This window comes from Pygoscelis adeliae, unplaced genomic scaffold (genome assembly GCF_000699105.1).
Source record: "Pygoscelis adeliae isolate BGI_AS28 unplaced genomic scaffold, ASM69910v1 Scaffold160, whole genome shotgun sequence".
Taxonomy (NCBI): Eukaryota; Metazoa; Chordata; class Aves; order Sphenisciformes; family Spheniscidae; genus Pygoscelis; species Pygoscelis adeliae.
In genome coordinates, this window is record NW_008824035.1 from 3,262,932 (window position 1) to 3,275,770 (window position 12,839).

A 12,839-nucleotide genomic window follows, 5' to 3' on the forward strand; every position below is an offset into this window, starting at 1 on the left:
GTTTAACTTATTTTCTGCTTCTCTAATATTATCTAACATAAGAAAGCGTAACATTTGTAGATTCAATTTGTATTGCAGTTCCTGTGGAGTCTCTCCTGTGGAGAAGAGTAATAAGTTTTTGCAGTCTCTAAATTAAAGCTGAACTTCATTAAATTAAATATGCATTAAGGTTCTAAAACCAAAACAAAACCAGATTACACTACTTCCAACTTGCACAATTCCTACAGTTCTCTGTATGATGCCTCAGAAGCTGATCTTCTCATTTAAGAAAATTTACCCGAACAGCAATAATTCAAAAGTGCATACAGAAGATGCGCAGGTCAGCAGATATTTTAGTATTGTAGTCTTAAAAATAATTTCCATTTAAAGTAGGAAAAGTTAAAAACTAGTATACAGTTGTAGTGCTTCTAAAACAATACATGGTTAGTCAAAATTTGTGGCAGACTTCAAGTTTTAGCATTATCTGACATCCTAACTGAAGTCCAAATCCCACCAACATTTACACATTTAACTTCAAAAAAATCTCATTTTGTTGATGATCATGTAGATATATTTATACTTGAGAGCATACACAAATCCTTTAAACACACCTGCTTTAAGAAAATCTGTTGAGACTTATAATTTTGTAAAGTGCTCATGAATACAGCTTTTATATGCCACCATAGTGAATATTAAACATATTAATATTTCACGATTAGAAATAAAGCAAGGATTAGCTTCCACCTTCCACTGCATAACTGACTCAGTGAAGATGGTTTCATTCTCCCACCACCACTTTTTTTTTGTTAAACACTTAACAAAACCAGCCATCAATAGCTGAACTCAGTTCTTCTAATATACAGGTAAGCATGTAAACAAAGACAAAGAAAAATTGCAGGAGGAAAAAAAAGATTATTTTCTCCATTTTTCTCCAACATATGAAGGCCAATCTGACTTCCAGTCATGTGCTTCAAAGCTACGAGTGGTTTAGAAATTCCACTCCAGACCATCTTTTCAGAAAGAAATTCTTTGAAAAGTATTAGTTCTTCCAGAGAAATGAAGAAAATTCAAGTCTGTCTGCTCCTTGAGTTCATAATTCAGGTTTTATTTCAATGTACAACTTCCAAGAACAAATTTCCTTAAAAAGGGTACTAGTGCATCTGTGTAGCATGTGTATCTTCCCATTTTACATTACGGTCTCAATACTAATCTGAGGCGGAGTATGGTTTTCCTGTTATTACTGTTCCATCAAGTTGTAACAGTACAGACATTGCTTTAGACCAGCAGCTCCGTTGAGGCACTAGCTCTCTGAGGCTTCACAGCAAGTCTGAGAAAGAGGTCAAATCAGTTTGTCACTGGTACCATATCCACTCTATAAAGAGATGTATTTTAGGACAAGATTACACAATTGAAAGAAATCTTCGCCCTGAGCTTCATCCTACTGAAGCTGCGTTCTGCAGGAAACCCTCCTCCATAGTCTCGAGAGAACTAAAGGCAGTGCTTCAACTAGAAAACTGATATAAATGAGCATATAAAACAGATTTGGAAGAGGAGAGCGAACAGTAAGAAGCAAAGAAAGTTGGTGCAGCAACTAGAGTAATAGCATCAAAACCCAGGGGATCTGGAGTCTGTTCTCAGTTCCACTTTCAGCTTCCAGAGCGACCCAAGTAAACTACCGTCCCCTGAGCCTCAGTTGCTAATTTGCAGAAGAGGGATAATGGGAATTTGTCTACTAACGAGCATTCTACAAATTTAAATTAGAAGATGATCTGGTAATAATCACAAGGCTGTTTTATTTTTGGTATTCTGAAGCAGATATATTTAGTATTCTAAAAAAGCAATCAGAGATAAGTGCAAAGAAGCCATGTTGTTCTACATCACAGTAGCAATCCCTCTTCCCCCTAAGAATTGAATTACATAGAATACTTCAAGAAAACCCCATATTCTGACATTTTGTAAACAAAATTTTTAATCTTTAGAAAATTGCTTAGCACAACTATGCGTACAAAAGTATTACTAAATCAGAAACAGGACACAAACCACAAGCATGAAAGAAAATGCATTTCTAGCTTTACAGCAAGTGCCATAAAAACTCATCATTCAAAATCTGCAATTTCTTCCAAGTACGCCAGCACTAAAATGTGTCTTTAAATGAAGCTGGCATTCATAGTGAACTTGATTTACCAAAGCAAATCAGAAGCAAGTCCTATTTATCTGCAGAAAGGCTGAAGCAGGGACAGTGCAGAAACCTTCTCTCCACACTACCCTGCCCATAACCTCCCATCTGAGCTTTTATATCCAGTAACGTGTTCTCAAACTGACCATTTAGAACCTGCAACTAGCTAGAACATGAAGTGGACCCTCATCATGATGCCTGATGAACTATCATGACACTTCCATGTCATCCATTATAGAGAGATTATTTAACAGCACCACGATCATATGAAATGTAGACATTAAAAACCATCTTATTTCCTTCTGAGTTGCATTTTCAGTTTACCTTTTGTGCATGAAGTGAAGCTGTATGTAACTGTATGTGAATATTCTCTAACAAGAAAAGAAACAGCTAGTAGTCTCAAATAGTTACCTGCAAAGCAAGCAGATCAAGTATTTTTCTAGGGCAAGTAGAAAAAAGTATTTTTTTTTTTTAAGTGAGGTATATTTACAGAGCACATTTTTTTTCTGGCTTCAACGTATAGTTACTAGAAAAGCATGTCCTAATTATAACTTTTTATGGTTTTGCTCATTTCCAAACATTTGAAAAGAAAATGCAAGTTGTTTATAAAATTGTTTTTCTTGTTTATTTTAAATGAAGCTGGTACAGACAATGTCCATTCAAAACCCACGTCCCAGGCCAAAAGGTACAAACAAGAGTGTCAAAGTAACACCAGTTGTCTGCTGTGAACATTCTTGCATGAATACCTGCATGTACTAATTGCTATATGAAGTTAAAATGCTTCTGGGCTCTTCTGGCAAGATTTAAGAATCATTAGGGTTTTCAATTTTATGTCTTCAGCAAAGCCATCTCTGGAGCAAGGTACAGATGACAACAGTTCTAGTTTTCCATTTCCAACTTGGTAATCTTCTTCGTTGGGCCATCAGCACAATTTAAGCAAAATAGCTCTGCGTTACGGATACACAATTTCTCCACAGTTTAGTTCTCTGAAAAACTTCATCTCGCACTGAAAGTTATAGTCCAGGAGTGAAACAGTCACACATCAAAACTTCAGGGCAGATATGGAAGTCATTAAGAACACTCGCCCACCTGGCAGATCTTACAGCCTTCGTGCCTGAAATGCACGAACCTAGTGAACATACAAATGCATGTGTGTACGTGTATTTCTAAAGGGGGGGGCGCAGAAGGGAAGAGGGAAGCAAGGCTGCAGCTGGATCACAAAAGTTCAGCACAATGAAAACAGAAACGATAGTGTATAATGAGCACGAGAATTCAAAATACCAGACGCTTGAAAATAAACTCCCAGAGATGGGGTGCCAGTTTCAATTCAGTGTTGAACACCACATTACAAAAGAACTATTATTTAAAAATAAAAAAGGATTAAGGGGGAAGAAAACAAACAGAAGGATCTAAACTGTTGAGTGACCCCCCGTCTGTTCCTGATAAACTTCAATCACATCTTCCTCCTCCATCCCCAGCTGTGAGAACAGAAAAAAACAGCATATAATTGTTATAAAACTGGTGTACTGAATTCAGAGCAGGTCCTAGACAAGTTATACAATGGTTTGTTCCTCTGTCCCGTCATAATTCATCAAAGGGGTGAAAAAAATTTCAGTCACTGTCTCACTAGCCAACATGCATGATTTTTAGTCCTTTTCCTTCAGTCTTATGTCAAAGCAAAAGCCTTACCAGCGAAGTCTAAATCTGCTTGTGGAACAGTACACATCAGCCTGGAAGTTGCTAGCTTTACCTTTCTCTAAATCCCTTCTTGGGCAACAGATGCATAGGAACGTAATCAACATCACAGTCAATGCACCAGCTGTACAGCCGTGTGAATTATATATAGCACACTACTAGCTCACAATACAGCTAAGACCTACAGCTTGCAACTGAAAGCCTGTTTACAACTGTTCTCTCAAAGAGGGTAACTTGTTCAATTTCACAGTACACAAGTTTGTCTGATTTTTCAGAAGGTCATTATTATAACAGTGTTTCTTCCTGCTTTGTCATAACAATTGGTGGAAGTCACTGGACAGAAGTAACCTGTTTTCAGCTTATTTACACTTTCATCTAATACATGTGAACTAAATACATATTTATTCCAAAGTCACACCGAAGTTCTAGCTCAACAACTGGGAAGTTCCCTTAGGTTTTTTCTCTCTGGTAAGCGGTGACTACACCCTCCCTTCTGAGACAACATTACACATGAAGGTCCAATCAGACTCTTTCTGAACTGCATATCGGCCTTATTAAAGATTCTAGTTAGGCAAATATAGTCAGACTATATTTGACTAAATATAGTCCAAAAAGTTGGCTATATTTAAAGAAACACCTTGATTTTGGTTAACAGTCTAGCAGAACAGAGAAACTAACCAATTTGGTATTTAGTTTCTCCAGTGAACTATGTAACACTTTTTCTAGAAGGAAACTCACCTCCTTGGGGGTATGATTATCAGTAATTCTCTGACCCTCGAAGAGGAACCTGAGTGAATTCATTGGAACACCCTAAAAAAAGAAACAGATGTACAAGAAAAAAAACTTACTGAAACTTGTACAGATTTACAAGAAAAACATTTTTAATAAAAACAACACGTGAAAGTCAAAAAAGAAAGTGTTAGTTCCTGTTACACAGGAGTTCAGCTATTCTGTTGCAACCATGTAGACTACAAAGAAGTGACTCAAGGAGCATGATAGTGCTGAAATGTGTGTTTATTCTAAAGTCTCACTGGAGTTCTAGCTCAACAACTTGGAAGTTTCCTTAGCTTTTTTTTCCCCCCTTGTCTTCTTTTATTTATAAAGTACTGGCTACACTCTCCCTTCCAAGACAACATTACACATGAAAGTCCTGTCTTTTTCTGAACTGCGTATCAGCCTTATTAAAGATCCTAAGACAATAGGGGGAACACGATGTTTACTTCATGAACTGTCACCATAGGAAGGAATAGCAATCTTCACCGTTGCCAGTTCTGCAAAAGCTCTACACTCTGGACAAGAAAGAGCAGAGCTGAGGGGGAGAAGAAGGAACACCATTCAAACAGGGAGAAAGGAGCATCCCAATGGTAAATAAAGTTGAGTTGCAGTGTGCCTGTGTTATGGCAGAATGTCATACTTCACCTCAATAGATGGGGCAAACAGCTCATCTTTTTCTTCTCTTTCAAGTTATGAGCAAAACAAACACAAGTGAAATATGACCTGTTTTGTGCATCAATTAGATCTCAGAAATATTGCTTGCAAATAACTAGGCAGAAAAATTCACAGGAAAGAACAGCTCTTCACACTGCTCCAACAATCCTTCTGGCCAACTTGGAAGAAATGTTCACAGTCCCTTTACCAGAGAAAGGCTACTTGACACCAAAAACCGTATTGACTGCTGATGAAGGAAGTCACAGACTCTCCAGAATTCAGCCCAGGAGACAGATATAGCTGTGTTCATTTAAACAATTATTTCTTTCTTAAAAAAAGAATTTCACACACATGCATTTTCATCAGTCAATAAGACTGTTGCATGAATTATTTCCAAGATCTTATTTTAAAATAATTTCAAGTTTTTCAAATGAATCACAATTTTAATCAGTTGGATTTGGCTACAAACATATCTTGGTGTTTGATCTTTTCTTTCCTCCTACTCCAGAAGGATAGCAAAAAAGAACACATTCTACAAAAGAACACTTAACCAATAAGTTCAACTTGTCTTAAGGTATTAAGAAAAAACCCAAAGTATTACTTCTTATGATTATATCTCCTGAAGTGAACTCCAACACAGTTACTCAAGAAAAGGCCACACAAGGCATCTATCCCCAAAGCTGGGGATAAACTAGGCCAGCGCTTCTGGAAATAGCAGCAGTGAATCCACAATACCTGCCACAGAATCTGGAAGTGAAGATATATTTTTGTTCTGTAACAGTAGTTACTGTTTACCTACATCCACAATTAATGTTGCAGATTTCTTTAACTCAGGGCATAATAATTAGTGTTAATCAATTACCATATTAATGGCTGTAACAATGCCTAAGGCTGCTCTCATCCTAAGCTGCAGTATTTTACAGCTTTAAGGGAATTTCACTTGGAGACAGGAGATTTTACAGTAACTATAAATGCATGCCTGGGCATTTTAAAAGGTAACTTCTATGTCTTCTGAGCAGCCACTATATATTTTCAAACAGTAATTTTAAATTACTACAAAACTCACAACTGTCTTAAATAGAAAAACCTTTACTTGTCAAAAGAAATTAGGAGATCCATTGTATTTGTACTGTCAGACACCTGTCCTGCTAGTAACTAGATAGAAGCTTGACTGTCTCAACAAATGTCTTTATTTGAAAGAACAGTGAGAAAAGTAAAGCTAAAGTGTTTGGCTTTTTTTTTTTCTTTTTAAAGAGGGAGTGTCATTGTTTCACAAACCTGTCTTTGACAGTATGATTCTTTGAGTTTCTTGAGGTGTGTTGTCATTTTCACCTTGAAATGAATTTCACTGCTGTCCTAAGAACAGAAAAGAAAAAAGTTACTCTCTTTGTAGTAACTGCTTATTTTATCCATGCTAATTTTAAGACTTTCATTAAGAAAAAACTTATGTAAAGCTAACATGGAATGCAATTTAACTATCACTGTGCATACCTTGGTACATCATAACACGAACCTCCAGGGTGATTTATCGGTTGTTAAATTCATCATGCACTTCCACAGGAAGCTCTATTTTAAAACAGATGGCATAGTATAGCCTTAGGCTCACTACGGAGGTTTTGGATTTAAAAGTACTAAAAACCATACATGGTTCCATCTGTGCTTCCATCTTTACCCAGCTGATGTACTTATGAAATACAAACATACATATGCAGGGGACTTCTGCTCTAAGATTCCAAAAGAGACAAGTTAAAGCTTGCACTTCAAAATATATATGAAATCTCGTTCAATTAGAGTAATTACCTAGAAGTTAGGATACAGGCAGACTTGGCAACACAACACTAACCTAAGGAGAAATCTTAGGTCTCGTTATTCTGTAGTCCTTCCTACCAGCCATAAGATACGAGTAACTACAACTGTCAAAATGGCTACAGATAAAACAGACTGCAAAAGGTTCTGTGCAAAAAGCACGTAGGTCACATTCAGCTTTTGAATGTGTTCTCATCATTACCTATTAAACCAGCAAGAGGTAAGCTAGTTCGTGTTAGTCCTACTTTAAGTCATCCATCTCCAGTCAACAGCACAGCAATTGCGCTAATGCTCCAACAAACAATACCGAGTTAAGTCATATGGGCTAGGGGTTCTTTGTACAGAAGGACTTCTGTTCAAGAAGGATCTCGACATTCACGTTCCAGCACAACTTGAATTCAGACTTACAATCCGCCATTCACATCTACCAACATGCCAGCCAACAGAATCCTCTTCCTATCCCTGTCCAAGAAAGTTGACCTCACTCTTAGTGTACTACAGAACTCCAAAGACCTGAATTTATCAATTTTGCCACATATTTCATTCATATCCTTGGATAAATTAATCCCCCAATGCATCAGGTCCCCTAGTTATAAGATGGGGATCACACTGACCAAATCCCAAGTCATAAGGATAAATTACTCAAGCTTTTAAAAAAAAAAAACCACACCAGGGAGTATACTAACACACATTACTGGCAATTGGTAAGTAGTTTATGGCAGGGGAGGATCCACATTGAAGAACTGAAAGTATCAACTTTCATTTGTTCATTTCTACAATACAAAAAACTCACACCTCCACCAAATGTCAACAAGTAATTATGTAAAAACTCACCTGCCCAATGACTTTGAGTTTAATGTATTCCCCTTCTTTCTTATCTCCTAAGTCCTCAGCTGAAGGTTTTGCTTCCTGTAAGAAAAGCATTAAAAAAAATTCTAATCAGTTCAACACTTCGTTATTTTCACTGGACAGTACGACAGCTGTCATCCTCCTTATTACATGAAATCAGACTATCCAAGGCACCTTATTTCTTCCTTTCTGTGTGTGAAAATAATAGCAACATAGTATTATGAAAGGCTGTCTGTCTGCCTATGAAAAGTTTAATTAATGACGGAAGAGAAACACTGAAGAACATAAGAGATGAGAGAAGGATCATTTGGAAATAGATGACAGATGCAAAAATGAGAAGTATGATTTTATACCACTAACTCCTAGTCAACAAACAGACTGCAAAAAAGAAATACAGGAAGTGAACTGAGGCTCAGATATTTGACGGAAAAAAGAACATCATGAAGAGAATAAACAGAAAGCACTTGTAACACCCTATCAGTGTAAAGAGAGTGAACCTTGCAAACATTTTTCAGTATATCAACAGTAGTCACTGCTTTCCAAAGGATGGTCAGCCACCTTCTTTTCTATGACAACAAAGCAACACCAAGTAACAACTTCCTTCTAGCGTGTTTGTTTTAAGACCACAATTCTTAAAAGTTCTTAAAAGTTGCAGTTCTACGAACTATAGTGTTTTGATATCTTTCCAGGGTAAGAATTAATTGTACAGACAAGTTTGATTCAACACCTTGAGCACTAAAGCTCATCAAAAGGGTTTAAGTATTATTTCTACAAGACATGAATTAAGGACATCAAAGTTTTCACGTTAGCTGCTGATAGATAAGACAAGTGAGAGATCGGGTACTATTAACCCCATCCCTTGCCTGTCACTACATATTATGGATCAGGTCTTCAGTTATGTTCCACTGCAGCACAAAGGGATTTTACACAGACACTGCCTCAGGTCCAGATGGTGCTCGACAAAGAAATCTTCCCAAGTAGTCAGAAACAAGGATACCCTGCTGATCATGTTTCAAATCTTCCTTTTATATTTTATTACTTAACACAGCAGACAAAATAAGCAAAATACGTACAGGTGCCTACCACATATGTTTTCCCAGCACTAAAGGGACTTCTTGCTGCGTATACAGAAATATCCTTCATATGGTTGGACTTGAACTTTAGGTTCAAGCACCAAAACCACATACTAACCTTCTGTATTAAGTCCCTCCAGATAAGTCTCTATCTCCAAATTAAAATGGCAAACAAGCCTTTTCAAGCTTTTTTTTCTTTCCTTAAAGAGGTTAAACATGCATAACTTCTTTGAATGTTAAAAGTTCAGGGAAGGGCAGGGGGGAAGTCTGCAAACACCCTCCCTATCTGAACCAGTCTCAGTCTGAAGGAAAGAAAGAGAGAGGAAGTGCTCTTTGTACCAGTTTGACTCACTGCCTCAAGCCAGATCCATTCAGTTTCTGCGATGACAAAGACACATGAGCCAGAGACTCCACCTGGTTTGAATACTTTTTTTTTTTTTAAATACCCACCTGGGCACAACCTGGACTGCTGGGACTGATTCATCACCCTTCAAGCTCAAACCCAAAAACTGACCCCAAGCTTTCAAGAAACTAGACACTTACCCTCAGGTCTCCAAGCAAGTCACTTTTGAAGTGTGAAAGGAGTCTTCACTGGTAACACAGTCACAGCAGCTATGCTCCCCACCGAAGTTTTCCCTTTCTAACATATCTGAACTCTGACCTCATGGGACTATTTGCAGGAATAAAAATACGGTTTCCACTCTTGACTAAAGAGAGAAAGAAAAACAAGATCCTGCAACTTGTTCTGATAACTTGCACAAACAGCATTTTTATTGTCCGTATGCAGGATGACTAACCTCTAGGAATCAGAAAGAGATTCAGATCTCTACAGATCTGAAGTCTGTAACTTCAAAACTATCTGTTTTGCTATCACTGAAAAAATTTGTAAGAACATCCTGTCCCTTTACAGGACTTTTCAGGTCAGTCACTGTCTTAAGTTTACTTTGCATAAGAACCAAATTGCACAGCAGCGTATTATCCCAGCAGTAGAGGCATTTGTAGTAGTTTATACAGTTATGTGCATTGTAACAGATCTACCTACTGAGATTTCCAAAACAAATCATCCTGTACAAGGTACGATAAATCATCATTGCTACTATGACAGTGCCTCTGGCCCATATGAGTGGAAAGCAATGATTCATAAGATGTTTGATTCCTACCCTCAGAGAAAGAGGACTCTAATACTAAAAACAAATAGGGGAAGCAGCAAACAGTAGAAGAAGCAGAGGGAATTGGAGTCTTGAAACATCATACCATAAAGATGCTCGTTTAAAGCCCCAGCAATCTCTCACCCACAAAGTAAGAGCAAACAGAGCTGTAATTTCAGGAAAAGAGAAATAAGATCAAATCAGTGTTGACAATGCCAACAACTGAAGCTTAAAAAGAGCAAAATATTTGAAATCAGAACATAACAAGACCCAGCAAGTCTGAAACAGCTCCCTGCATTTTGTCAGTGAACTACACTGCCATTCAATGCCAAATGGTAAAGCCGACACAAAAACACTTAAGAACAAAGAAAGCAAGGAGATTGCAAAGTTACTAAACTACAAGCATTCACTAACAAAATCCTGGATCAGCAATCTGCAAGCAAGCCTCCGGAGTTTTACTTGCTCTGTAAAAAGAACTGGACTTTAGGGTATCTCATGAAACAGTACATGAAAAAAAGAAAATAAACAGAACAGGAATACCACAACACTCCAAGTTCTAACTTTTCATTAGATGCCTAAAGTTTTAAATGCTTCATTCCACAGTTTTCCTAAATAGCACAAAATGAGACTCCTAGTACTGTCTCACATTTATATATCAACACTAAATTCATGACCGTAAAAAGCACCCAAAGTTTCTTGGATGAAACATGCTGGTATTGCTATTGCAACTAATGAAACCACAAAACAAACATTGTAAGGCAGTATATTGCGAGTTTCCTCCTCCAATTTTCTGAAGTGCTCAAACTTCAATGTCCAAGCCTAAAAAAACCCCTATACTCAGCACACTTTAGATAATCTTTAAAAAAAAATAATAAAACCAAAATTACTAGAGGAATAGGACTACAACACACTTCTTAACACAGCAAATAAACTCTTACATTTGTTATAGGAGTGGAAACATGCATACAAACTATAGCATTCTTTATTAGTAGTACATGAACAGATAAAAATGTCAGCATCCAGATTCAATTAAAGCAAAAACAGCCTGAGATCCTTGAAGGGAGGGGGAAAAACAATTCTTTTTGTTTCTGCTTAGGTCCCACCAAGCAGCCATGTGTTTTTTGAAGTCTGCCCTTCTTGCAAGTATTTTTACTTACCATAAAAGTTAATTTCCTATTGGAAACAAAGTAACTAAATCGAGTATGCTTCCTTATACTAAAAAGACAAGCCAAAATTGTCATAACTGGTAACAAATTATGTCCTCTTAACTTAACTCCAGGGCCAAAAAGAAAGACACTAAGCAATCCACAGTTTTGGGTAATCCAATTATTCCTGTAGGATTGATAAACAGAGGAATGAGATTTACAGTGCTGCATTACTGTACGTTACACTGTTACTTAAGCATCTGTTTAGCTCTTGTTGCACAGTCCCCCCAGAAGCGAATGACACAGCATATAACAATGTCTAGCTTATCTATTGAAAAAAACCCCAAAAAATCAGGGTCCTTTTTCAAAGACCTTTAAGATACGTATCCAAAAAAGGTTATCACATACAATGAATTTTACATAGTTCAAGCAGTCCCGAAGAACAAGCATGCATGTGTTTTAGCAGAACTTGCCTGGAGAAGGAATTACCTAATGAAAGCTGCTATGTGTTAAAACATGCCTTAGTTCACGAATGCAGAGAACTACAGAGCAGGTCACGTGAAGATCAGTCTACAAAATCTAGTTCAGAATTTATCTTTTTTTTTTTTTAATATGCAGCCACGTTCACATATTTTACCACACTGGAAACGTGTCCTAATGGGTGCCAGCAATAGCTGTGCTCCTAGCTGCACTCTCACGGGCAGAGATAGGCAGCAGCACCATCCTCACTAGCAGAGTTGCATTGTGCTTTGAAGTTGGGGGCGGGGAGGAAGACCACCAGCACATACAGCGATGGTTTCTATTCACGGATCATAATGTATGAAGGCTATTCCTCAAAGCAGACACAGTATATACTAAGCTTAGCCTTGTCTCTGGATACTTCTAATTTCCTGGCTGGCACCAGTACTATTCTTGACTTCACAGCATTGCAAGAAACGTTTGTAGATACCGACACTGATTTTTCCAAAGTCGAATTGTCATGACAAAGTTAGAAAACACTGCCATATGAAGGCAATATAAAAAATAAAGCAAAACAGAACACAAATTAAAACTGGAATGCTGTTTTAACTTTCCACCAGCAGGTCACATAGCCTAAAGCAATAGTTGTAAGGAAAGGACTGTATACATGCCACACCAAGCAAGCCAGGAACTTGCGGTACAAGTAACTATTTAAGTCCCCAGTTGAGAAGTCAGAATTGACAGGAACATAACGATGTACAAGGGGTGAAGGCAGGACAGAGTCTTGGTGAAGGATGGGGTGTTTAATACAGGCAAGCAACGCTCAGTTAAGAAAGTCTGGGGTTTTTCCACCCTCCTTTTGCATTCCTAGGGCAAACGGAGGACCTGGCAGGTCTAGCCTAACTTGCACAAAGCCTGCTCCGGGGGAAGAGCATCCTACCACACACCTGGGAAATGGAAAATGAAAGGAAACAACTGTTGTGCAACACAGCTCACCCCTCGCTGCACTCCCGGGTTTCCAGGGCCAGGGCTGCCCCGGCGGCGATCCTGGCCGGGGCTCCGCGGAGCCGCCCCCACTCCG

At 38.0% G+C, this 12,839-nt stretch overlaps 1 protein-coding gene across 1 annotated transcript; it reads right to left on the reverse strand.

The window, feature by feature from the left end:
* Positions 1 to 2,739: 2,739 nt before the first annotated feature.
* On the reverse strand, positions 2,740 to 8,008 carry SUMO1 (small ubiquitin-like modifier 1). The gene is made up of 4 exons (XM_009331909.1): positions 7,919 to 8,008; positions 6,557 to 6,634; positions 4,589 to 4,660; positions 2,740 to 3,633 (listed from the first exon to the last, which is right to left on the reverse strand). Exons 1-4 carry the CDS (start codon positions 8,006 to 8,008, stop codon positions 3,565 to 3,567), a joined length of 309 nt encoding a protein of 102 aa, XP_009330184.1. The 3' UTR covers positions 2,740 to 3,564.
* Positions 8,009 to 12,839: the final 4,831 nt, after the last annotated feature.